The sequence below is a fragment of the Pleurodeles waltl genome, chromosome 12 (assembly GCF_031143425.1).
Source record: "Pleurodeles waltl isolate 20211129_DDA chromosome 12, aPleWal1.hap1.20221129, whole genome shotgun sequence".
NCBI lineage: Eukaryota > Metazoa > Chordata > Amphibia > Caudata > Salamandridae > Pleurodeles > Pleurodeles waltl.
Window position 1 is genome coordinate 631,810,566 of NC_090451.1, and position 27,279 is coordinate 631,837,844.

Here is a 27,279-nt window from a genome sequence, read left to right on the forward strand (position 1 = left end):
TCCCAGAGGCATCACAGAATCTGGTAGTTATGTTTTTCTGTTTTGTTGGAAAGGATCATCTGATACTATATATGGCCTACTTTACAATTTGAATGTCATAATGAGGTGGATTTGTTGGCTAAATTTAAAATGTAGTACATCCACTTTATAATTAACACTTTTCTGGAGATAAGGAATGCATTTTAAATTATTGACAAGCAGGTTCTCTAGTCAATTGTTGCCCTCCCAACCAGTAGGCCAGCTGATTTTAATAAGTGTACTTCCTATGCCAGTAAGAAGACTTAGAAAGACAAGTCACAGTTTGGGCCTTATTGCGACCTTGAAGGAGGGGTTTCCTCCATCACAAATGTGGCGGATAGCCTGCCATATTATGATCCCATTATATTCAATGGAGATCGTAATACGGCGGACAGAATATCCGCCACATTTGTGATGGAAGAAACCCCTCTGTCAATGCCGTAATAAGACCCCTTGTGTCTATTTGTGCTTCAGACTCATACATTAATGAGAAGTTGTGCATGTTTCAAGAGATGCCATGTAAGAGTGAAGGACGTTGATAGGACTTGTTCGATGATGATGTTGGGGACTTATGAAGGCAAAATTGATCCTTCAATCTCCATGGCCATCCCAGCTAAAGGACCAGGTAAATATTACTCATCAGCTTAGGATCATGGTGGAAACAACTTGGACATTCTGATATGTCCTTGAGAGAAACATCACCAATGTCATTGCTCTCACTCCTATTTGACATCAAGGTGTTTGATATTGAGAGTCTCATTTGTGACCTGTTTGACGCTGAAGCACCATCAGGTGTCCCTTGATGTGAATGTGTTCTTCACCGTCAGTGTTGAGGTATCTCTCCACCTTAAGAACTGTTTCCCTTTTGAAATCTAGCCCAATGATGTCAGGGAGGGCAAATAAAAGTAAAAAGGAAACAACGTTCCCGTCATTTGCAGGAAAGGAACCACCTTCCGAGTTACCAGATTCCCTACAATGTCCTCAACATCACTATGACTTTTCACGACATCTTAGAACCCGCAGCCAGCAGTGGTGCTCCTACTACAAATGCAGTGTCTTCAGTACAATAACGACCTGTGGTACAGGTTCCACATTGCTAAGAAAGAGGACCTCTTAGTTTTATGTAGCCAAATCCCATCATCATTAAAAGCATCACATTTAGTCAAGAAAAAGATGGTTCTACAAGTATGTGGTGCCAAATCAGAATTCAAAAAGAGAGCAACAAAACCCTGGCCAATTTTGAGGACAGCGCAGAAAATGTACCACTGGCTTATGGTGAGGGACCTCCAGATAACTGCAGTTCACCTACCTGGCCATAACAAATAAAGATTTTGCATCTATTTCCCAAGGACTAAACTCCAGTAGACTGTTCAGGGGCATACCTGTAAGATTTTCTGGCACATTTACTACTAAGTATTCATGCCAGTGGCAGTACCAAAACCTTCTTACCTTTAATCAAGAGACACTCAGCAGACTTGCATGCAGCAAGAACTTCTTTCCAGGGTGTTAGACAATATATTTCACCCTATCATCTTCAGGGATTATCATCATAACCCTCTGACAACTCTATCTCCATGTCTTGGGACTCCAGTCTATCCCTGCTGACCTCTTTAGTGTTGGGTCCGACGGTTCAGTCTTAGGCACACTCCTGTTCCCTCTCAATACTGTCTCAGTGATATTATCTACACTTTTTGGCTTTTACTGCTATCTGTATGCTGATGACAAACCAATCTGCTTTTTCACCTACCTTACCGCATCCTGTCGTGCACCTGTTTTTGCATTACTATCAATCAACACTAGAAGCCAGATGTATCTCTTATGCTGACCGATTCAAAAACAGAAGCCCTTTACTTACCTGTTGCTCATGCACCCATCTCCACACCCAGTTCCACTTAGCCCTTGTCCCCAACACCTTTACATTCTTTCTGATAGCTAGAATCTTGAAGTGCTCTTCAGCTCTTTGATGTGTATGGAATTGTAGTTACTGCTACATCATATTGGTATCAAGTGATTTACTTACTGAAAATATGCACATCTCTTCCATTTCCTATTGCCAAAACATGAATTAATTCACTAGTGCTCTGTATACTGGACTATTGTAACAACCTGTTTGTGGGTCTCCATCAGTACTCCTACCTCGAGTTAAGAAGCTTCTTGATGTTACTATTCGAACTGTATTCAATCTTCTAAACAGTTGCCCACTACGTCCTTTTGACACAAAACTGGATGACTGTCAAGAAAAAGGACAGTAGACATTGTATTGCCACTTGTATTTAAAGTAATGTCCAGAACCACGCCTTGCAACCTGGCTGACTTTTTGACTTGGTATGCCCCCACCAAAAATCTTTGATCTTCCAGTTTGTTTCTCCTAACTACACCCCAAAGCTCCTTGTGTAACAATCCCGCCTCTTAACATTTAGGCATGCCCCTCACTGACAGAGTTTAAAATGGGCCCTAACATGTACCTCGTGAGTTCTGAAAACAACAATTACATATTAAACTCTTGTACTGATATTTTTAAATGTCATTTTACATTTCCGTCTAATGTTTTGTCATTTCGATCTCCTCCTCACAATACATCTCCTTTGTAGAACATATCTATGATCCATTCCGATTTATGTTACCCATTTTATTGAGTGCCATCCTACCTACCGAATTTGATCTTTTGTACAATGTTTCTGATAAAAATTAAATAAATAATAAATAAAATCCTTCCATTGTTAACTTGAAAGCATGAATCATAAGCACCTCAATATAAACAATCAGATTTTTACTTCTACTGCATAAACATTCTGATGGAGTGAATACGCCATCCACGATTATACACACCAGTTTAGCATCCCCAAAAATAATCCACAGATTAATTGCTAGTATTCTGCGCAACCACTTTATAAAGTCATCAGACAGTTTGCAAGTGGAATACAGGCTCTTTTCACAGGAGTCAAAGTAGCCACTGGAGCTGCAGGGGAAATGCCCTCATATCTGATGTCTACAAAGCAGCAGCATGGAATAACACATTGCCTTTTACTGCAAAGTTGACACCTTAGTAAGCCAGGCCTATTTGCACAACTGGTTTCATGACTCTAGTCATATCTTTGTCTTTATTTTTTGGGGCTTTTGTCGCCGGTGGCGTGGTAGCATTAGCCTGCTGCTGTATTTGAAAATGTATAAATATGAAGATCCTATGAAGGACTTACTTGTAATTCTTTGAATTACTAAGCAACCCTCCTTGGTCACTAACAAACTAGGAATATAGTTGGACATCATTTTGATGTAATGCTTACTCTGACATTCTTGTCAAAATGTCCGTCCCAAAAGATATTGGAGTGCATTCTGGGACTGTGAAGTACGTGAATTCCTTAAAGGAGTAGTGACACCATTTTTGTACTCCATGGGTAATTTCTGTGTGCTTTTGGTGCCAAAAAGTTGTTTAATTGCTCCTACGTTAAAAAAGACAATAAATTAAAGTGTAGTCATTTAAATTTGTTTTGGGATTTTGCATGTAGGCAGAGCTATTCTATTGTTGATGACTCCGGCAACATTTCCTATGATGGAGAACAGGAGTACAAGTATGTTTTCCTGAACACTTTTCAAAACCCTATTTAGATGTCAACTTCAGTATATTTATTTTCTAGGATATTGGTAAGGTAATTTCACAATTCAAGTTTAGTTTAGTCATGTATACTTTTATTTACAAAATAAATTCATATAATTTACAAAACGTTACAAGACGAATTGATCTTAATCTCAAGACAACAGAGAAAACAGTTGTGAATTCTACTTTAACTTATCAATGCTCCCCCCTCGCCAGTTCTCTAGCACGAACTCTAGCCACACCCTGCCCATTCCAAACGAAAAGAACATGGTGAAAGGAAACAGCTATCTTCTGAAATAGAAAAGTGGCGCTGAACATGTTTTAAACTTTGTATTGCTTTATATTGTGTAGTTGTATTTTGGTTACGGATTGTATACACGTTCCTGTTCACAGTTGATTAATAGCAGCATGGAAAAGTACTGACCCAATGAAGTATCAGAACAAACACTCTGCATTAGTGGGCAGTTTTGGTATGAACACATACCCCACTGTTGTGGGAGTGAGTGTATATGTTTCGCTATATAGCTGACATGCTTACTTCTAGGTGCTTGGCAAGACCAGTGGACATGTTAAATTACTGCTCCCAGAGCGGAGTCTTACGGGCATCTCTGATGTAGTGTCAATATCATTAACGACACAGAGCAGTGGCAAACCAGAAGCAAAAAGTGACCATGGATGCTGTTGTGGGTTTCAGTTTATATTCAGTAAATTAGAAATATTTAATATACTCCTAGACCTATACCTGCTGCATTGTCACGCCTGAAAATTGATCTCCAGCTTTCAACTTCACTTCCTACTTCATAGCCCTGAGTGAAGCTGGCTTGTCAGTTTATGAATGGGATGTGAAATGGCATTTCTAGTTTTGGCTGTATAGTCTCCAGGGAGCCTTCTTATCAGTTGAGCAACCTATGTCATATTAAAAATTTACTTTTCTCCATCTGCCTTACTTCCACTTGTCTGCCAAAACTAGATGTAATTAGGGCCAGAAGGACACACAGTTGGAAACAAAAGAAATTTGCTCCTGTGGGATTACTTCTGTATTTGAAGTAAAATTTGTAGTGGTAAAGGAAATCTATGATATCCATAGATTTCCATATATTCTGAAATGTGTTAGCATTATGTACAAGAGTAATTGTAGCGTGTTCCAATAGCATGCGTAACTTGAACCCAAATTCACATTTAAACATTTTATTTTGAGTAGATGTTTCCTCAGCATCCCATCCTGCAAATGCACTTAGTCCTGCCTTTCCGAATAGGAAACCTGCAGTTGTTTCTACATCCTCCTACCATCTAGCCTCATTACCTCCTTCCCACTCTTGAGAAGAACTTGGGCTTGATTCTGGGTTATGGATAGAAGGACAAAGGACATTTCTAATTTGTCATTCTTAGCGAATCAAAACATACCCACATTAGTAATCATCATGACATTCAGCACCTTTATGAGATCATTCTCTGTCTCACTATAGTTGAAGGAAAATATTACTTGTTACATGGTTAAAAGTACTCCACTTACATATATGAAATTGACATTCAGTAATTCAAACCATCTATTACATTCATATAGAATGTAAATACAAAGAGCATTTCCTATTTACAAAAAAACACTAGTTAAAAATCTGACAGAAATGTAACAGATGTATTATTGTAAATAGGGAATGATCTTAGTATTTTATCCGCTGAAGAATGTTTCCTTAATCAAAATAAGCACAAAAGAGAAATGTATTGTTTCTTGTTATCATGAATAACCCTGTCTCTTTTTGGCAGATAAGGATGACTCTCCTTTTGTTGGTGTGACCAATATGGTTTTAAACCTCAGATTAAGGAGCCTCCCGTGTGCATGGTAGTGACATATTTGGGCCCACTAACTATGCACTCTACCTTGGCTGGCCTACAGTTAGGTATCCCCAATGGGCATTTTTGCTCATGTTGCAATATTTTATTAACCCACTATCAAATTGTGCTTCCTCATTTAGATGGTGTTGAGACATAGCTGAACCAAGTAAAAATAAAGTTATCTAACATATTTCGTCTCCTAATCAGTTTAAGAAGTGCAGCACATTATTCTTTTTTAGGTTGAGTTTACCTATCAGATAACAAATAGCAATTGAAATACATTTAATCACAGTTTTAGATTTTTTGTGACAATCTTTAAAATATTCTCAGCGTTTTAATATTTTTTTTTTTTACCACAAACATAGTATAGATATGCCTATGCAAGTACAGGGAACATGGAAGTAAGACGGACATAAACGTTCATTTACAAGATACGGGATTAGATTTTTCATGAAGTGTTTCAGCATTTTAGCGTGTACCACGATAGTGCTCAACAATGAAACGCCAAAAATCCTCTAATGGTTTGTGATGAGCATCTGCTTGAAGGTATGAGCAGTTCAAAATGTGACAGAATACCACTTGATCATGTACCATGATATGGCTGCTCCATGATGGATCATGAACACTTCCATGAAGTGCATGAACAAATAAAGATGAGACACAGTGTTACCGAATGAAGACACAAAGGGGCTGCTTGATAAGGAGTCATGATGCAACTACAGGTTTGTCTTTGCTATGTTGTGGTTAGGCTCAGGGGCCATTGTCCTAGGGTGGTAGAATAGAACTGAGCATGAGTTCACAGTCACCTAGCACAATATCTCGCCGCAGATTAGCCCCCTTGTTAATCACTTTGACTTTGATGCTCCGAGAGTTCAACTCCTCCTCAAAGACACCTTCAAAGAAAAAGTCCTCATTAAAAATAGGGTTCTTGCTGTTTTTAATGATTGTGCTTCTCTGTTTCTGCACTTTGCCTGGCAGAAGATGAAGACTCACACAGCAGTTCACGTTCTTTGGTTCGTAGTGCGACTGGTAAAGGTCTTCTATGCTGATGAGTCGGATCCGCAGCCGGGCAATCTCTTTCATGTACTCAGCAGATAGCCGCAGACAGCCCCCTTTGCTTAGGTTGACAGTGTTTTCTTTGGTCACCCTTTCATGGCAGCAGATAAAATCCAGGTGAAAAATTGGTGGAGGAGCCAGAGATGTGAGGGTGGGTCTCAACCCACTACCCTCACTATCCTTTCTTGTGTTGTTAGGGCTGTCATCTGTGGAACTTGTCTCCTCTGTAGAGATGGAGCTGGCACGAGCTAAATTTTTTGCGTTCAGTGTTCTGCAGAAGAGCCTCTGCTTTGAGTATGCCTGACAAACCAGGGTGCCAGCCAAGGACCGGCTTAATAATGGTGAACTGAACGGTGAAGACTCTGTAGAGGATGTGGTGTCACTGTCAAAATTGGCTGAAAAGTATGGAGGAGAGTTAGGGTGGCAAGGAGGCCTCAAGTCCGGTGAGGAGATTCTCAAATTTGAAGATGAGCTGAGATCCATAGAAGAAACATTATTTTTCATTTCCTGCCACGATGTCTCACAGGGGCCAGAAGCAGGGCATTTCACATGAAACAAGGACTCTCTCCTGCGTGTATGCGGACTCTCTGGTAGGCAGCCAAAGTTCACTGACCCGGCAAGGTGTGGCATTGAGCAAGCACCATTAAGCCTTTGACCACTGTCCTCTTCGCACAGCATGCCCTCATCCATATTTTCAATCTGAATGATGTGTCGATTTGCTGACTTGATTAAAGCCATGTAACTGGACGTAATCCCTGTTGTGCTCTTGCCCAGTAGCCCACTGTTTTGCAAAGTTGGAAACCTGCTTGAGGCCCCTCCATGCTTTGCTGCAAGTTTAGGTGGGATGAAAAACTTAGGTATACGATCTGGAGTGAGTACATTGGGACATGGAGATGGTGGCTTGTGTTGGCTGCTGCACATCTTCCAATTAGGGCAGAACATCTTTGACAATAGTCCTCCGTCAGTGTAACTGGAGTTCTCTGTGACAAGGCTTCGAAAAGATTGTCCTGTTTTCTCTAGAAACCACATACAGGTCCCTTTCTCAGTACTAAGGCCTTCCTAAAACATACAAAGAAAGAGATTGTGAGCTTTGATGATCTGGATCACAAGCATACATGATTTATGGAATAAAACAGAAATTCATTCTGGGACCTCAACCCACAAAATGATGGCTTTAGAGGTGATATTTTAACTAATAAACAATATCTCTTTTTACTGCACCATGAGCACAAACCGCAGGCATTAAGAAAGAAAATGAAAATTAAGTGAAAATGCGAGTGATCCATTACCTAACCTGGTTACTGCTTGAAGCTATACAGTGAACTATGAATTTTCCTTAGGGCTTGAGTTCAGCCCTCATTTAACCGAGTTTTTCCAGAAATATCTAATACCTGGAGTGATGCTATTACGACCTAACCTACCTTATTACCCACCTCAGTACTTGACACATCATGGCCTATCCTAGAGCAACTGTTCTGGAGCAAGATATAGACATTTTTGAGGAAGGCAGCAGCCTGCTGGGTGTTGTTTTTTTAATTTTGGAGATTTTTACGTATATATTCAGAAAACAAATTGTGTTTTTTGCCGACTTGTTCGAGTGGGGTGGGCACTTAATGAAGTGTGATGAAAGAGACTGAACCATTGGGCCACATTCTGTGACTGACCCGTGTATACTTTGAACCCAGTCATCCCTATTGTTCTACAGCTGAATGCAATTGTTAATAGTTGCTTTATTTTCTACACCAAAGTACAGGTCTCCTGACCGTGAGTACAGCCATGATAGAGAAAGTTCTACATTGCTCCATATGCGAGGCCCATGAACAGCAGGTAAAGGAGCCAGCAGCTTCACTATTGATGTGTGTGGGAACGAGAGAGCATATCTCACCACCGGAAATGATCCTCTGAATAACTCAAACCAAATGTGTGCTTTTAGACCCAATACCTTCTTTACAAAGGTATTGAATGTATAGCTCCTTAATGTCCATGAGACATGCAGAAACTCCCTCACCATGGAGACATGCCCACACTTAGCACCGACAACCTTATTATCTAGAGGGAGAATCAGTAAAGGTTGTTCCACCTCTATTTTTCCCAATGCTTTCTTAGTTGTTTCTTGCAATGGAGGATGAGGTGCCGGCTTCAGTGTTCGAATATGTGGATGGAGTCTAATCTGCGCCCTGATGAAGCCACAGTGGCATGCTGCAGGTCACGTTAAATATGGCACACTTCTCATCTCATCAATATTCTGTGTCCTGGTGGCGAAACCCTGAGTTACAAAGAGGATGTTGCTTTACTTCTTGACAGTAAAAGGTGGATAGTTCCTAATGGTGGGACTGTCACACGGAAGGATGAAAAGTCTGTAAATAGAATGAAGGGTGCGTGTGCCAGGAACAGATATGACTCACGGATTGGTTGAATGTATATTGCGGCAAGGATGTATGCAAGTGGAACTAGATGTGGCATAACTTACATGAAAGGCAGGCTTTCACAGGGCAGGAACAGGACACGTCAAACACTGAAGAATGGCTTATTCACAGACGATGCCCCAGGATAAATCTCCACAAACGTTGTCACAGCTGAGATTTCCTGCTCCACACGCCAGTAAATGTTCAGGGGTTGCACAAAACATATGCCTGATGCAGTGCATTATGCGAAATGTCATTTTGCCACACTCGCCTCTATTAATAAATCCAGATTTTATGTTTTAAAGGGTAATGTGGTGCCTCTCTGATGGTATCCACACGTGACCTCCCCGCAAGGAAACCCCTGATGCTCAGACCGATCCTCTAATACTTCTATGTTTAGCTGTAGGATCGGGTCAGCTCAGCCTGTGCTTGTTCTTAAGCTGTAGCATTAAAACACAAACCAACGGGCCAGACTGCCCAAATAGTCAAGTAAGTTACCCGTGAAAGTTTCTAAAATCACACCACATGAACTGCAGTCACTGTCTCCTGTCTTGCACCTTTGAGGTTATATAATGTGTTCTCGTCTGAAAATCTAATGACATTCCTCATGTCTTAGAAGAACAGAGTGTCATCCCATTTCAGATGTATTTCTTCAGACCCTAGCTATTTTATTTCCCGTCCAGGGGCGTAGATACGGGGGGTATTTGGGATGTTACTGCCCCCCTAATAAATTTATTTTATTTTCAATAGTTGGTTACAGCTGCTCTCAGTCGGGTATGGTGAGTTATCTACATTTCACAAGGCATTCGTCCATACACAGACAAAAAAAGTACACACAGACTCCCTCTCTCTGTGCTTTGAAAGTATTTACAAATGTCGGTTATTTTATCAAATATTGTATTTTCTCTCACTTAGTATCCCCACCAATTCGTAATCTTCTCCTTTCCACTGTCCCTAAAGCCCTCCCATTCGCCCTTCTTAACAAGATATGCCAGAGTGATTGTTGGGAAATATGAAGCTCACACCCCCCCCAATCTTAGTGACCAAGCTACGCCCTTGTTCCCCTTCCTAGTATTTCACGTTCTATTTCATTTCTATCAGGACACCGTCGCCCACATACCACACTTTCCCGATGCCATCCACATTAATTCCAGCCACATCATTACCACTGACAGCTGCACTATTTCCTGTCTCCCACCCATATCACTGTCCACTAAGGACACAACAATCCCTTTTTTAAGGGTTTCCTGCACACACACTTGCACGCGGCTTAGGACCAGCCCCTTAGTTATCTAAAGGTAACCATTGGCTTAGTCCAATATCCAGTGCTTAATTTGTAAATAAAAAGGTGCCAGTACCCATATCCCTCCTCTTAAACATGCGGCTGCTGCAATTAAATGTGTGAACACGGAATATTGAGGCAGTGTAATCCTGAACCCATCTCAGGCCTCTTCAATCCATATAAAGGCACACCCTGCCCCTTCAGCTCACTCTTGCAACTTTCTGTTTTCTCCCTTTGTGACACTTTCTCGTTTTTCCCTTCCTCCGTCTTTCCCATATGTATCTTTTGCTGGCAGCAAATGCTTGAGGCAGAAGAGCAAGCCCCAGCCCTAAAAAATAAGTGCTGGTGCTCAGCACCGGAAACAGCAAGCACAAATTAAGCACTGCCAGTGTCGCTCTAATTTACGTGCTTCTGATTGGCCAGCACACCTTATCCATGCCATCCTGCTTCATTTCCTGTTGTCTTCGTGTTCTTTGCCGTCAGGTAGGCTGTGGACCAAGTACTCCTTCCAGTCATTTCTCATTGGACACTAGCCAGTGTCCTTCCTTGGTGGCACCAGGCTGAAGGTACTTTTTTGTTTTTTTGCTTCGTGCTCCATGGCGGTATGTTGTTTGGGCATGTGGTTTCTCTTGACTGTTTTTCTTTGCTTTGTGTGTGCCCATCGACTTTAACATATTGGAGCGCTTTACATAAGCGCTGGTTTATTTATTCACTGATTAAATCGGTTTTGCATTATTATTTTTTTTAGATGTTTTTCATCTGCTCTGGGCTTGCCCCTTGTGTACGAGTGGAGCTCAGTGCATTCTACACTCAAGTGTAGCATGTAAATTTTAATACAGTTGTAGCTTGTCCTTGGTGACTAGGTTGTCGCCTGTAGACAGCACCCATGCTGAAGTATGTAAATGTTTCTCGAGTTTAGCACACCCGTGGTGCCCTGGTTGTGCCATGTAAAGTGTATACAAGGCAAAGAGAGCTCATAAACAAGGTGTTTCAGCTGCAAGGATTTGATGGGAGCTCATCCGGTAATTGGTTTATTAACGCCATCAATACGGTCTCACTTTTGTATTAATTTGCCTATTGATGGTTAAACTTCTAACATATCTCTACAGGGGGTCCTATTGAAATCTAGAGGGTCAGGTCGTTTGTGGGCTGATACATGCTGCCCCGAGGCCCTTATAGGCACAGTAATTCGTCCCATGTGCAGGCACTTCAGACAAGTGATGCATTAGAGAGGCAGGACATTGATGAGCTCAGACGGGCCAATCAAAAGCTCCACTTGGAGGGAATTGAGCTCCCGTGGTTTATCATAGTCGGCCTTTCTAAGAGCCAGGCTCCTACCCAGTTTTACACCATTACAATATCCTTCACTCCCTCCATCCTGCAGAAGCAGAAAGGACATCATGGGGGTCATTCTGACCCTGGCGGTCATGGACCGCCAGGGCCAACGACCGCGGAAGCACCGCCAACAGGCTGGCGGTGCTTCCGGGGGCATTCTGACCGCCGTGGTCAGAAAAGGGAAGCCGGCGGTTTCCCGCCGGCTTCCCGCTGCCCCAGGGAATCCTCCACGGCGGCGCTGCGGATTCCGACCCCCTTCCCGCCAGCCTGGTTCTGGCGGTTTTCACTGCCAGAACCTGGCTGGCGGGAATGGGTGTCGTGGGGCCCCCTAACAGGGCCCCACATACATTTTCAGTGTCTGCGTGGCAGACACTGAAAATCGCGACGGGTGCAACTGCACCCGTCGCACCCCTTCCACTCCGCCGGCTCCATTCGGAGCCGGCATCCTCGTGGAAGGGGGTTTCCCGCTGGGCGGGCGGGCGGCCTTCTGGCGGTCGCCCGCCAGCCCAGCGGGAAACTCAGAATGACCGCTGCGGTCTTTTGACCGCGGTACGGTCTTCTGGCGGTTCCCGCCAGGCCAGCGGCATCCTCCGCCGGCGGGGGTCAGAATGACCCCCCATGTGTCTTCCCTTCGTCCCTGCCAGTGATCTGCTCCTAATGGTGATCAGCGCCATCTTTAGGACTGTGCAACTGGTGTGGCTGAACTGGCTGCTGATCTGGGGAGGGGGCGCTATATTTAGCACTAACTTACAATTTAAAAACACCTGCTGCAGAGTTCCTAGTGCGTCCAGCTTTCAGGGAGCAATAAAAATATCAAGATTGCTCTTGTGATTAATGTTCCTTCAGGAGAGAGCGATGGAGTTTTGTCTAGTGGCAGTTTTGACTCGCCATAAAGGAGCACAGAGGGTTAATATGCTTGCTGCAAAGAAACTCGTACCCTGCAGGTCACAGATCTTTATTTTATGTGGATAGCGGAGTGGATTACTTGTTTTGTCACTGAGATTCTTTTGTTACTGTAATGAGACATTCCTAATATAGAATAGTGACTGTTACAAACTCACATCAAAGAGCAGCAGGCAAACTGCATAAATAGGTTAGGACGTTATGTTTTTCCCCCTAGTCTTTCATTATCTATTCCTAATATGCTAAAAAGGGTTCCTTTGGTGAGAATCCAACATATGCACCCACACCCGTTTGTCTGCCGAGACCCTGGCCTGATCTGTTTTAGGATAGATATTCATTCTCTCTCATTCTCTATATCTCATCTCTTTCTCCTCTCTCCTCTATACCGCATCTGTGAAATCTTTCTGAACGAAACAAAGTCGAAACCTATGGGCTTTGCGAATGCTTGTTTAGGAGGATACCAAATAACATAAATCATAGGAATACCAGAAGAATAATTTACAATTACATAAATACAAGATAGATGTCATCTAACAGTCATATACATGTGTGCCATACACTGTCCAGTATAATCAAGACTCCAAAAGAGAGAAAGTCCCATTTTTTCGGCAGAAGAAATCTGGGGTAATACCCGGATTAAGGGAGACCATCCTATCAGTAGTAGGGTCCCACATTATCCTGAGTTTTTCCCGACGAGGACTACTTTGGATAATAGAAATTTCCAGGCCATATAAATACACAGATTCCCGCCGCCATGGCCTATAATTCGGCGGGTCCTTACAATGCCACGCACTTGCAATTCCAAGCCGAGCTACTATGACTGCAAAGAATGCAACCCCCTCCAAAGGACAGGGAACCGGACTTGAATAGCACAGTATTATAGTTTTACTATCACAGCAAACCCGAGCGTCCAATAACTGGCCAATTGGTAGAATATCCGAGACCAGTGATATACAGTGCTGGGATATTAGGCAGCAATATGGATGGAATCTATTATAGAGTTATTACAACGCAGGTACTTAGATGAGTCTGTAAGACCCACTTAAACAGTCCATAAGGACTGTAATAAAGATCGTTAAATGTTTTAAAATAAGGAACTTTAGGTCAAGACACATTACGATTTAATTGTGGGGGCTCAACGCAATGGCTTGATTTCATTCTGCGAGATAGCTAAACCCATATTGCTAGTCCATTTAGCAGCCGAATTATCCAAATTTGTTATTTTTGATTAATAAAGAACTGATAGGGCATGCCAATAGCCTTCTGTCTAGAAGCTCCACTAACAAAAAACAAAAAATGAATTGCTTATCAAATGAATCTCTTTCTGTGCAAAGTGCTGTAAAAAGTCCCGCAGTTGCAAATATCTAAAAAACACCCTTCACGCGAGATTGCATAAACACTTTCAGTGCTCGAACGATTATTAGACACTTTCTCTAGCTAGCTGTTCCAGCATTTTAAGTCTAAATCACGCCAACTCCTTAAATAGCTCTCATGTACAGATGTGGGGACATTTGGGTTCTAACCAAGACGGGTAAGGTGGTAGGGAACTTAAATATTGTACATACACCTTTGTTGTCTGTCATACCTTATATATAACCCCAGTCTTTTAAACTTGGTATGTACAAAATAGCCTGTACTGACCAAACCTTTCAACAGCGGGATAACTAGCTCATACATTTTATAAACATGAAACAGGCCCAACATGGGCAGTTGAGACAGACCCTTAACTGCTGTTAAGCAATGAATAAAAGAGAACAGAAAAAATAGCCAGAGATTTAGAAGAGGCGCACTGCCCAAAGAATTAAGTAATTGTTCACCATGAATGGCATATCATTCCCAATTCCAGATACATCACTCCCAGTTTCAGACAATTGATTTCCTACTCCACACATATTGCTCCTTATTGAGGGCATATCGCTTCCAGTCCCAGACACTTCACTTCCAACAAAATACACTTTACTACAAGTTTCATCCATTTCACTCCGTCTCACAGACAAGTATCCCAATTCCAGGCACATCACTCCATACCCATTACCTCACTCCAAATCTCAGACATGTTACTCCCAGTCTGAGACACTTCACTGCCATTCACAGACACTTCAATGACTGTCAATTTCAGCAATTCCTGACATATGGTTCCAAACACCAGGGTTGAGGAAAGAGGAGACAGGTTTTCCTTATAAGTGCCAAGAACACTTCTGATACATTGGGCTGTAAATGACTGACTGCAGCTGCTATTAAGTAGTTGGCAGAGGCGTTTTAAGGTATGGACAAAGTAAGCTCTGGCCCAGGGCCCCAGCATTTTAGGGGGGTTCCCTGATTGGTCCAGCTCTGTTCTTCACACAGCAGTCCTCATGACCTAGAGTGATTCATAAAAATATATTGCTTTAAGTAGTATTTACCTTTAATTTATTTTTAAGGTGATGTGTGGGAGTCTCTAACATACACTTTGCCTAGAAATGTTGTGTTTAAGGCTTTCAACACCATGCAATATCCATTTAAAAAAAAGTTAATTCTAGATCGAAACAGGACTTCGACTATGAAAAATGGCAGTGGGCGTCAGATATTATTTCCAATAATATTTGTGAACTGCTGCTATATCACAATACTGAAAAAACACATCACTACCCCTGAGTATTAGATGGAAAAAGGTTTAGAATATAGACCAGTGGGCTTGTGCAGTGTCAGCTACCTGGCCAAATCAAATCATTAACATTTATAAAGAGGGCATGAAAAAGCTAAGTTTGGATCATAAATTCAAAGCTGTTCTGAACATTGGCCCTTAAAACATGTTTGGCCCAGGGCCCCCAAAATCCTTAAGATGTCCTTGTGGCAGGGGAATGTGTGGTTGAGGCCTGAAGTATTTGTTTTTCAGGAAAGGAGTCAGTTGAAGGGACGCAGATTCTTTGGACACAGATTCTGTCTCTATTCCTGATCTCTTTGAGGAGGGGGTGAAATAGCTAGATTCATCCTGCTCTCACCTCTTTGTACTTCAGTGGTGGGCACTCCACCTGGAGACTGTCCTGCTGGACAGAACATCCTTACAGATGTAGGCCAAGCCTTGAGGGTTGCCTGGCCAGGACACATAAAAGGAAATCAACGCAAACCAGCTCCAAGAAACCGGACCTGGAATACACATCCTCCATCTGTAAATACAGTTTAAAGATGAGAGCTGAAGACCCATTGTTGTTCTCTTTCATGGTCTCCTTTAAGGAGGGGTTGGGGGGTACTCTGCAGAGTACTCAGGGACTACTACGGAGCCATGTGTTGGTGTTGCACTGACAGCCAACTCCCCAAACGTGAGGGAACATTGCCTGGAGTCTGTCCTGAAGGAGGAATAACTGAACTGTTCTAGGTATCAATGTGACTTGCCTTTCAGTGAGGGAAGGAAGGAAACCACAACCCTGCATTAAGAGTGGACCTTGGAAGGGACTACAGTAATTGACCCTGTCATAGGCTCTGTCAGACAGAGATCAGCCAAACCCAATGCACCAAAGGACTTGCGGTACTGCTGTATCCAGCAGTGAGACCATCATCATTTATCTCTGTGGTAGCAGCCAAGCGTCTGGAGCTGTGTTCCATTGTGTAGGCCCAACTGAAGCCGGGATGTGCACCTCCTGGTCGTCCATGTGCTTCAGAAGTAGGCAGTGTGACCAAGCTAAAGTATTGTCATCTACGCGATTGTGGCAGTCACTTCCAAGAAGTGCAAACTATTCACCAGAGTATCAGAGTAAGCCACACTGTAATACTAGTACACCCCCAGAGTTCAGGAGTGAGCTGCAATCTGCAGCCTACTGCCTGGAAGAGCGCCCCTCCCAGAAGCCTCCGCTCCTGCTGCACCCCATCAAGTGACATACTGCATGGCCGGCTGCTGTGCAGTACCTGAGAACGCTGCTACATGCCACTTGGAGGCCTCCTTATGCCAGTGCAGAACTGCTGTCACATGAAGGCCGATGCTGCAGGGCTCTGCTGCTATGAACTTGGTGAAACACTGAATGGGCCTGGGCCCATGAGACTGAATGCTAATGCTAGATCAAAAGGGGGGGGGGATGAGCTGCACCCACAGATCTATCCTAAATCCTGAACCTGAGGGTGGTAGTCCAGAGCCAGGGTGACCCAGCAGGGGAGATGGAGGAATAGTTGGCAGAAGCTCCTAGTTCACAAAAGCTCACACCTGTGAACCAGGTGTTGGTGCATTATTCATTGTATAGGAGAATTCTGCATTTTCTGTGTAATAAAAATTCCTGGGCTGGATACTGATCTTAGTGTGCTGCTAGTGGTGGGGGGTGACTCTTGAGGCTGAGTAACCCCCACAGTAACCTCCTGGAGAAAGCCAGTGACTGCTCACCCTCGTTACTATTGAGAGTGATGTGCTTAAAGTGTTGTTCTTCTCCCATATAGAGAAGGCCCCAGGACAGCAGTGGTAAAAGTCCTAAGCCCCCACAGTAGTGGTTTAGTAATCCCTGCTGTCCTCCAGGGTCTCCTGAATGGCGTCTGAACACCCTTTCCCTACAGACTGTTTTTAAGAACCTAAGCCCTCATTAGAGTTTGTCAGTCTGAGTATTCAACCACAAATGTGGCAGAGTACCCAGCCCACCAAACTGACCGTTGTTGTGCTCTGTTTGGTGTCGTATGGACCATCATGTTTTTGCCAGGGGTGGCCCTGCCGGCTTAACCAATGGAAATCTTAGACCGATGAGCCCTCGGTATAAGTACCTCAGACATAATGCCCTGTTTAGAGTGGATAGCTGATATTTTTTTCTGTTCGGGAGTGCCTGGGAAAGGTTGGCGATCCTAAACAGAAAAACTAAACAATGACTTCACACCCTAAGGATAAACTCTCAGGGTCATTATTTTTTGTTTTACAAAAGAACATTCCCACTTTAAGAGTTTGTTTCTGTAAAGCAAAAAAAGTTTGCTGAACAGCTGCATAAAACATTACTGCTGCTCAGCAAACCTTTAGTGCCTTTAGAGGAGCTGGCATGGCTGTGGCTCTTCTGAATGCATAGACCCCTCCTTAAAGCAGGCATTAGTCTGTGATGGCAACATAGATTTTTACCTCAGCCTCCATCGCCTAGCGTGGGCTGCCCACCAATCCCTAAATGAAACAATATGTGGTCAGTAGTTTCTTTACCTTATAAACCAGAGGGTGTAGATTGACCCATTGGTGACATAGTCAATAAATATAACATATCAAAGCAGGAATTTCATGCTGACTAAAAGTGTTGTTTGAGTCAAAGCATGCTTGTCTCTTGCTCAGTTTGCCAATCAGTACAATAAAGCAAAAGCTGTTTTGACCTAAATAATTGATATCTGCAATTTAGAACTATAAACAGACATATTTAATTCTGATTTCACACAGTATTTCTACAGAAAACACAGACTTTCCCATGAATCTAGAATATATAGCATTCTAAGTTTAGAATTATAGTTGTGTTGATCAGGCTCTTAATGCCCTCTAATGAGGCTAATACAGACTTCAGAGCCAATAGCAATGTTAAACAATTGGCCTCAGTGCTGTGGCGAGTTGCCATATATTCCAAACAGGACTTATCCAGACCCAACAACAAACTGAAAGGCCTAATTCTAAAAGAATTTGACATTGAGGTGTTGATTGTTAAAAGTCCAGTAGCTTGTAAGACAAGTGATTACTTATGTTTCCTATATGGTGATAATGAGTAAATTGTCTCAGTTAAACATTTGCATGCACTTTAAAGCTCTTTGATGGTCAATGGAATTGAAGCAATCAACGTGTGATCATCTGCATAAGACGAACCAATTATTTTCAGTACCCCCAGTTTTGTAGAAATGGGCTGTATATATATGCAGACGGGCTTGTAATGGTATATATTCCAATAAAGAGCAGGAGAAAACAAAGTAATGGAACGTACAAAAAAAAAGACACATTTAGGCAACACAAACCAGTGCAGACAAGGATGGAAACAGTAACTTGACAAATACACTGAGTTACCACTAGGGTTGTACACAGGCAAAGATTATTAGATCAAAGCCTACCTTCTCTGTCTGGTATGCAAAGACTTTGTGGAGACATTACTAAAATTTCCTTGGGAATGCATTCCAGCCATACATTACCTTTGGCTTAGTATTTAGTAACTCACAGTTGTTTGCTTTCTATTTTCTGGATTATTTGTTTTAGGCTGTCCTGAATGTCTTTGTAACTTCTCTGGAGCATGGCCTGTTCACCATGGCTCCTTGTATTCTCCTACACATGCTCACTTTCTGTAAACAGGCCTTTACATTTTGTACTTATCTTGTCACATTTGCTGTGCATTCAAAGACAAAGATCAAATGTCGGGCTCTGTGTCCTGAAGAAACGTGCTATTTATTTTTCTTTCTCTGACTTCAAAGAAAGAGGATTTATGTGACAACCATGCTGGATATTGAGGGTGTGCTGTAGGAAGGTAGTTCGATATTATTGTTTACTTGCACACAACAAAATGTCAATGTCTAAATGAACTGTGTAAATATTTCAGAATATATCAGAATTAAGAAATCACTAATGAAACCCTTTTTTATAATTCTGAAGTGTGGTGGAAACAAATATTTTATTACTATCAACACAAATCAATTCACTAAGTCATGACATATTTGCACATTATTGTTTGTGAACTGTATAGTTTTATCAGTAAAACTTAATGTCTGTGCAAATATAATCAACATTTCAGTTGAAACAATGCACTGCGCTACCACACTCTCTACCCCATGCCGCTCTACTCCCCTCTACACTGTGCCACTCCAGTCTACGACATTACACCTCTGCACAACCCTCTACTTCACTCTGCACCACTGTACTCCATGCCAGTCTATCACTCTACTCCACTCTGCACCAAACCACTGCATTCTGGGCCTTTCCACTCTATGCCACTCCACTCTACAACATTCTACTCACCTCTATGCCACTGTACCCCACTGTGCGCCACTCTGTGGTACTTCACCTTAGGCCACTCCACTCTACTCCACGATACTCCACTCTGACACTTTACTCCATTTCACTCTATTCTGCTCTACATCACTCAATGCTATGACCCTCTACTCCAATCTGCACTACTCTACACCCATCCACTCCATGCCAATTCACTCTAGGCCACTCTACTCCACTCTACGCCACTCCATCCTATGACACTGTACTCTGTCCCACTGTACGCCACTCTGCCACTCTACACCCCTCTGCTGTATGACACTTTACTCCACTTCACTCTATCACACTTTACCCCACTCCCCTCTACACTAAGCCACTCCACTCTGTGGCATCCACTTCCACTCTTTGGCACTCCAGTCTGAGACACTTTACTCCACTCTATGGCACTTTACTGTGTGCTACGCCATCCACTCTATGGCATGACACTCCACTCCGTTCCACTTTACTCCACTCCACTCTGTGGCACTCAGCTCCACTCTATGCCATTCCACAACACTGCACCCTATGACCCTCCACAACATTACCCTCCATCTATGCTACTCCACTCTATTCCACTCCACGGCACTCTACTACACTCTGCGACACTCCACTCTGTGACACTGCACGACTCTCCATGATACTCCATTGTGACACTCTAGTCCATTTCGCTTTGTGACACTACTCCACTCTACGCCACTCCACTGTAAGACACTACTACACTCACCATCACTCTACACCACTCCATTTGACACCACTCTACGCCACTTCACTCTGGACAACTCTACTCCTCTCCATACTTCAACACTCCACCCTACACCACTCTACAACACTCTGCCACTCTAAGCAGCTCCACTGTACGACTCTCTACACCACTTTAATGCAATCTAAGCTACTCCATGTTACGGCACGCTACTCTACTCTATGACACTTTACTCCACGCTAACCAACTCCACTCTACGACACTGCACTCCAATGTACAGCACTTCACTTTACTCCACTCTCCGACACTTTATTTCACTCTTCGCTATGCCACTCCACTCCACTGACTCCCCTGTACGACACTTTACTCCACTTTGTGCCACCCTACATCACTTCACTCTATGGATCTCTGCTCCACTCCACAGAGACTATACACTCTACTCCCCTCCATTCTAAGACCCTCCTATCTATGCCGTCCACTCTTTGCCGCCCAATTCTAGGCCTCTTCACTCTACTCCAATTGATAACACTCTACTCCACTCCATGACGCTCTACTTCTCAGTATGCCACTCAAGTCTACACTTGTGTATTTCACCTTACGCCACTCTACTATACTTTACGACCCTCCATGACAGTCTACAACACCCCACAACACTTCACTCTATGCCGATTCACTCTGTGAAACTCCACTCGACAACACTCAACTACACTCTGACACTGCTCCACTCTACCACACTCTACTCTACAACCCTCCCCGGAATGACACTTTGCTCTATGACACTCCACTCTACGATACCCTACTCTATTCTATGCCACTCCATGCTACTCCACTCTACGCCATTACACTCTGACACACTATTCCACTCCATTCCAAAGCCATTCTGCTCTATGCCATTCTCCTCTACTCTACAACCCTCCACTATACCACACTTTATGACACTCCACTCAATGCCACTACACTTTATGCCACTCATTTCTAAATCACTCCATGCTGCGCCACTTCTCTCTGCTCTGTGACACTCTACAATACTCTACGCCACTCTGTGCCACTACTCTCGATTCTAACCTGTCTCTTCACTATACGCCTCGCCACTCCACTCAACCCCACTCTACTCCATTACCCAACAGTCTATAACACTCTGCGACACTCCACTGTACAATACTCTACCCACTCTATGACACTCCATTCTACTGCACTACTCCACTACCCTTCATGCCACTCTCCTCTACACCACAAACTTTTAGCTATGCTGAACAGCAGCCACGCTGGTGTAAAAATTGGCTAAAACACATTGACAAAGCCAATAGTTCTTGCATAGACGAGGCCTAATGGCTTTGCCATGCTTGCGCTTAAAGATCATAGCTTTGCCTAAAACCTGGAAGTGTGCCAGCAGAAGTGAATCTACAACTGTACCCTAGGGAGCAAACAAGGATTGTACTTACATGCACAAAACAACCCCATATATGTCCAGCAGGAAACAGTGGAGATTGCTTAGGAAATAGAAACATCATACTTAAATCACCTAAGACCACATGTATTGAAAGACAGAGAATGATGAAGCGGTTACGTTGTGTAATACAGAAGCAAATGACTATTGAAAAGGAATATGGTTAGACACAGGCGAGGACAAAATAGTACATTTACCAAAGATTGAGGGGCATATTTATGGAAAAGACACACAGTGCAGTGCAGCAAGTCACCTTGCTGTGCTGCAGTGTGTGACAAGGAAAGGGCAAGAATGCGCCATATTTAAGCCAATACGGTACATTCCCGCCTTTTTCCCTGCACTTGCACCCTTTTGGCTGCCTAGTACCAACGCAGTCACCCTTGCTCCATTATATGGAGGATTGTTTCTTAATGCAGGAAGGAGCACATTCCTGCACAAAAGCAATGCCTTAAGTGAAGCATATTCCTCTAGCTATGTGTGCTGCAGAATGCAGCACACATAGAAAGAGGGAGTATTGAGGAAAAATAAAGATATTTCTCCGTGTTACACCTCCCCTGGGAAGGTTTAGCATTTTGGCACATTCTCAGGTTTACCAGTTCTGGTAAATTTGGGAATGTGTAAAATTCCATGGAAGGTGCGTTGGAACACCCATGCACCACCTATGGAACGCCTTACCAGGGCACAGTACGGCAAGGCAGCGATTTGCGCTGCCTTGCTTCAACCCAGATTTATGAAGCCGCATAGGACCATGCAAAGTGGCCTTGCGCGGCATCATAAATCACATTTGGGGCTTTCTTCACTCATGTACCAGGTTGTGTGGTGCAGGCGTGACATAAACCCCCTCATAAATATGTCCCTGAGAGTCCAATGAGAATACCAGGAGTGCAAATCGGAGAGGATTGCTCAAAGTTACGAAGCACATGAAAGACAAAAGACACAGGAATGCAAACATGTCTTGCGTGACAGAATTCAAAGTAGGAGGCTGAAAAGAGCAGTGGAGGCTTTAGGAATCTATAATTGTAGCAAACAAGCAGGAATAAGTAGTTGAGGAAAACCCAGAGTTCAAGCTCGGTAGCACAAGCACAAGACTACTAGGCTCTCTACAAGGAGGGCAGAGCAAACCTGGAGCCTAAATACAGCAGGACAACCTTAAGGAGTCTATAAACTGTACCATTCAAGAGACATGGACAACAGGGTAAACTAGAGACTGCCAAAGGGGGCACACAAGTAATAGGCAGAAACAACAAGGTGTGAAATTAGAAGACGGGCAGATACTGAATCCAAAGTTGGGAATACAGTGAGTAAGCAGAACTCACAAAATGATGGGAGACCCAGGTAAGAGGAGAAGCAACTGGCAATGGAAACAGGCAAATAGAGAACAAACTAGGAATCAAAAGGCAGAGGGAGCTGCTAAGGACCTGCAACTTAACTGCAGGTAAATACAGAAAATAGACGCACATGCAATATCCAACTGCAAGAAATCTGTACCCGGCTGCACTGGAACAACAGACAGTTATTGGTAGCAGCAAAGCAAACCAACACCAGTGTCAGGAGCTCAGGAGGTTATCAAGCAATGTATGAATGAGTGGCTTCAGCGTCTGGCATCATACAAGCAGTTCTGTTCTGTAGCAACCCCGGGAAGAATCTGGGGTGCTCAAGGTTAGTCACAGATGTATGTTATTCCATTCTCTCACAGGTCCTGGAAGACAGACTCTGATGCTGAGGTACAGCATGTTTAGTACTACTCAAGGCATTGCAAAGAGGTTGCTGGTTTTTTGTGAATACTTTCCAGTGCATTATGGGAAACAAGTGTAGGTTGTCAACTGTATCCATGATAAAAGTGACAAAGAGGTTGAAGTCAAACAAGGATTTAGGATGGGTTCTGGAGATGATTCCCAGGCTACAGCTTGCCCATGCACACCACCTTCAAGAGACAGAGTGATGAATTTGTAACAGATCTGAAATATCTTGACCTTACAGAGCTTCTTGGATGTGTTATGGCCAAGTGGGCTGCAAGCAGACACACTAATGGGTGTTATTAGGGTGAAAGGGCTTCAGCCCCCCACTATCATGTTTCATAGCCCAGGCTGAAGCTGTGCTTGTGTCTGTCCCAAGAAGCCTGGGGGAAGTAGGGCTGTAGGAGAGAGTGTCAAAATAAACATTTCTCCAGTATTGGGGTATCTTTCATAGATTCACATGCTTGAATCATTCCCCGTCGTCGAAGTGGGAGTCCCACGGTACAGAGAAAGCAGTAAAAAAGAAATTCTTGTTTCTCTCTCTTTTTTTTTACATTGTAGTCAATGGCAAAAATACATCCACTTTCCTAGCTTATTAGCTTCATTAGGAAAGGCCCAAAGTTCAGCCAATCAGGCGAGACCACCCCTTTAGAACCCTCAGCACAGAGGCTAAGTCTCTCAGATTTTCTACCGCACATCGTGTGTAAGGGAGTCTCCCTGAGCTCTGCTCAGTTTATTTTCTCTTCAGGAGATATTATTCAGCTTTTCATTCGTAGCTTGGCTGTAGTTTTTTCTCCATCGTGTCTGCAGCTAAAAAACGTTTATTTAGACCTGGTGGTCCCCGTGGGAAATTAAGGCTTCATTGTGAAGACCCTCACAAGGACTGTATCTACTGTCTCCATCCTGAACATAAAGTGAAGGATTGCAAGATTTGCAGAACATTTCCCAGTAAGACTCTCAGAGATAGAGAAGCTGGGCTCCTGCTTTGGCTACAAAAGCGGAAGTCAAGAGAGTCTTTGTCTGAGGAGGAGGACAGTGATGCTTCAGTGGCCTCAAGAAAAAGGAAGAGGTCTGTGGAGAGCTCCTCCCTCAAAACCAGTAAGTCAGCCAAGAGGCTGCATGTGTTCATGGAGAGAGCTGAGGAACATCGCTCAACTTCCAGGGAACATGGTGGTAAGGTTCGTTCTGAGCCATCTACTCTGGCTACCACATCAAAGAAGTTGAAAAAATCTTCAAGTTCCATACCAACATCGACATCCAAGATTTCCACACCGTTGACGGCACCGTCGACGGCTGCATCGTCGACTACAGGCTTTGCTTCATCGACGAATACAGCGACGGCCACATTTACAGCTCTGTTGTCGCCAATGATTATGACTTCTTCGCCGTTGTCAGCTTCTACCATAACGTCAGTGAGTTTAAAGTACAGTCCCTCACCTGCTCAGACCATCAAGATTTCAAAGAGACTGCCGACAGGGAAGAAGGTGAAGTCTCTATTGTCGACGCCCACACCGTCGACATCAACGAATAAGCTGCAGAGTTAATCGTCGATGATTCCACTGACAGCTGCATCGACGACGGCACGAAGATCTACTTTGCCGTCGACGGCATCTCTGATGACGCCAGCTCCGTCAGTGGCCGCACCATTGACGACAACACCATTGATGACCTCAAATTTCTGAGTCTTCAACCAAGCAATATGGAGGATCTCCTTTCTTGCCTCTAAGGACTTTGCCAATAAAAAGTAAATCTACTCACCTTTTGCATTCTCATACATCACCTAGTAAGGTGTCGCCAGCACCTCCACAACATCTGTTTGCTGATGATGAGGAAGTGGACGATATATATTCAGATGACGGGCTTTTCCCGGTGGCACATAGCCCTTCAGACTTGCGCATTAAATGTCAGGAGGAAGATGATGAGGAGGAGAGTGAACAATTGTACTTAGGACAACAGAGGCAGAGTCACACAGAACCTCAGGAGTTACAACAGGAACAAACTATTCAGATGCCTGTCTCCTTGATTGCCAACCTTCAGCACATGATGCAAGATTATTACGTTAGATTTCCTCCACCTGGCTCGACTACTCCGGTGCAACCTCTGCCCACACCGATGAGCACTCCCAATCAGCCATCGGATTCTATGGGACCCATCCCAGTCCTGTCATCACGCCAGGATATTGATCCACCTTCGTCGGATGACGAACAAGAGGAAGGTGAAATACAAGACTCGGAGTGGCTGATCCAGGAATGGGATGAATATCAGATTCAGACGCCATCCCCTTCTACGCCACCAATGGTCGACTCTCCACCGCAAGACATTGGTGGTTTCCACAGTGTAATGGAGAGAGCAGCAAAAAGATTTCAACTGCCAATAACATCTAAGCAGTCAGACTGTTTCCTCTATGATTTCAAGGAGGGCACTAGAAAGTCAGTGAGAGCAATACCTATTGTTGACTTTATTTGGGAAGAAGGGCTTAAGGTCATGCAGACCCCGTCTTCAATACCAGCAGTGCTACCAAGGCTGGAAAAGAAATACAAGGCACCAGATAACTCACCAGCCTGATTGGTTAGTCACCCTAAGCTGGACTCGGTATTATCCCAGGTAGCTCAGCGAAGGTCCAGGAATCTGTCTTCACCTTTTACTGCGCCCCCAGATAGGGAGGGACAGCGGTTAGATTCAATTGGGAAGACATTTTCAACTATGGCGGCCACCACGGTCAGAGCAGCGAATTCCGTAGCAATCCTGGGAAGATACAACCATCAAATGTGGTCAGAGATATCACAGTTTATAGACCTACTGCCTGAGGATATTAGAGCGGAGGTGTGCAAGATATTACAGGAGGGTGAGAAGATCTCGGCTGAGATTATAGATTGTGCCATCGATGTCTCGTCTACGGGTTTCTGCCAGTTAGCCGGGGCTGCTGTACTCAGACATCAGGGGTGGCTGAAGGCTACATCGCTTCACCCACAGGTGCAGTTAAAGATCTTAGACATGCCTTATGATGGTGAACTATTATTCGGTAAGCATGTTGATGATGCTTTGCTGTCCATTAAAACAGACACCGAAACAGCCAGATCCCTGGGAACATTACAGTTTAGAAGACAGCCCTTTCGAGGAGCGAGAGAAAGATGGCTCTATTCTTACAGTCGGCTCACACCAGTACTGTCAATATTCATCCTACCAAGGCCAATTTAGTTCCACCATTGGTTAACAGGAGCCGCATACTTATCGACAACCACCATCTACGCACTTCCGGCAAACCTCAAGAGGAAAATCTTCTTACAAGGCCAATGAAGCAGCAAGAAAACACTGACCTTCATCAGTTGCCTGCACCCAAACCCTAGCCCAACACTCTGATAGGGGGCAGAATTTCCAATTTCCTTCACCAGTGGTCCCAGATTACATCAGACAAATGGGTCCTCGATATTGTCAGCAAGGGACACACACTAGAATTCAATCAACCTCCCCCACAAGTACCACCAAAAGGACCCCCACCTGCCCATCTAAAGGAACTCATAGCGCAGATTGCCATCTTGATAGACAAAGGATCAATAGAGATCGTACCAAGGAATCAGAGGGGAGCAGGTTTCTACTCTCGCTTCTTCCTTATACAGAAAAAGACTGGAGACCTATTTTAGACCTTCGCTCTCTGGACAAATTCCTGAAAAAGCAATCATTTCACATGATCTCCGTTCAAGAAGTCCTACGCTTACTCAACCAAGGAGATCTCCAGGACGCATATTTCCACATCCCCATTCACCCCAGTCACAGGAAATTCTTACGGTTCAAGGTTGCAGGCACCCATTATCAGTTCAGAGTGTTACCCTTTGGTCTCAGATCGGCCCCAAGAGTTTTCGCCAAGGTCTTGGCACCAGTTGCAGCCTACCTCAGGCAGCGAGGGATTCAGGTGTTCCCCTACTTAGACGAATGGTTAATAAAAGCGGGATCAGCGTTAAAAACGGCCAGGAACACAAGGACATGCTTATCTCTATTCAAGACATTGGGTTTAACAGTCAATTACCCAAAGTCTCGCCTAGACTCTTAGCA

At 43.7% G+C, this 27,279-nt stretch overlaps 1 protein-coding gene across 1 annotated transcript in view; it reads right to left on the reverse strand.

Moving 5' to 3' along the window:
- Window positions 1-3,693: 3,693 nt before the first annotated feature.
- C2CD4D (C2 calcium dependent domain containing 4D) overlaps window positions 3,694-27,279 on the reverse strand; it is a 46,559-nt gene continuing 22,973 nt past the window's right edge. The window contains exon 2 of the mRNA XM_069218048.1: window positions 3,694-7,561. Within this exon, the coding sequence (XP_069074149.1) occupies window positions 6,212-7,531 (1,320 nt within the window). The 5' untranslated portion in view covers window positions 7,532-7,561 and the 3' untranslated portion in view covers window positions 3,694-6,211. The remainder of the gene's footprint in view (window positions 7,562-27,279) is intronic.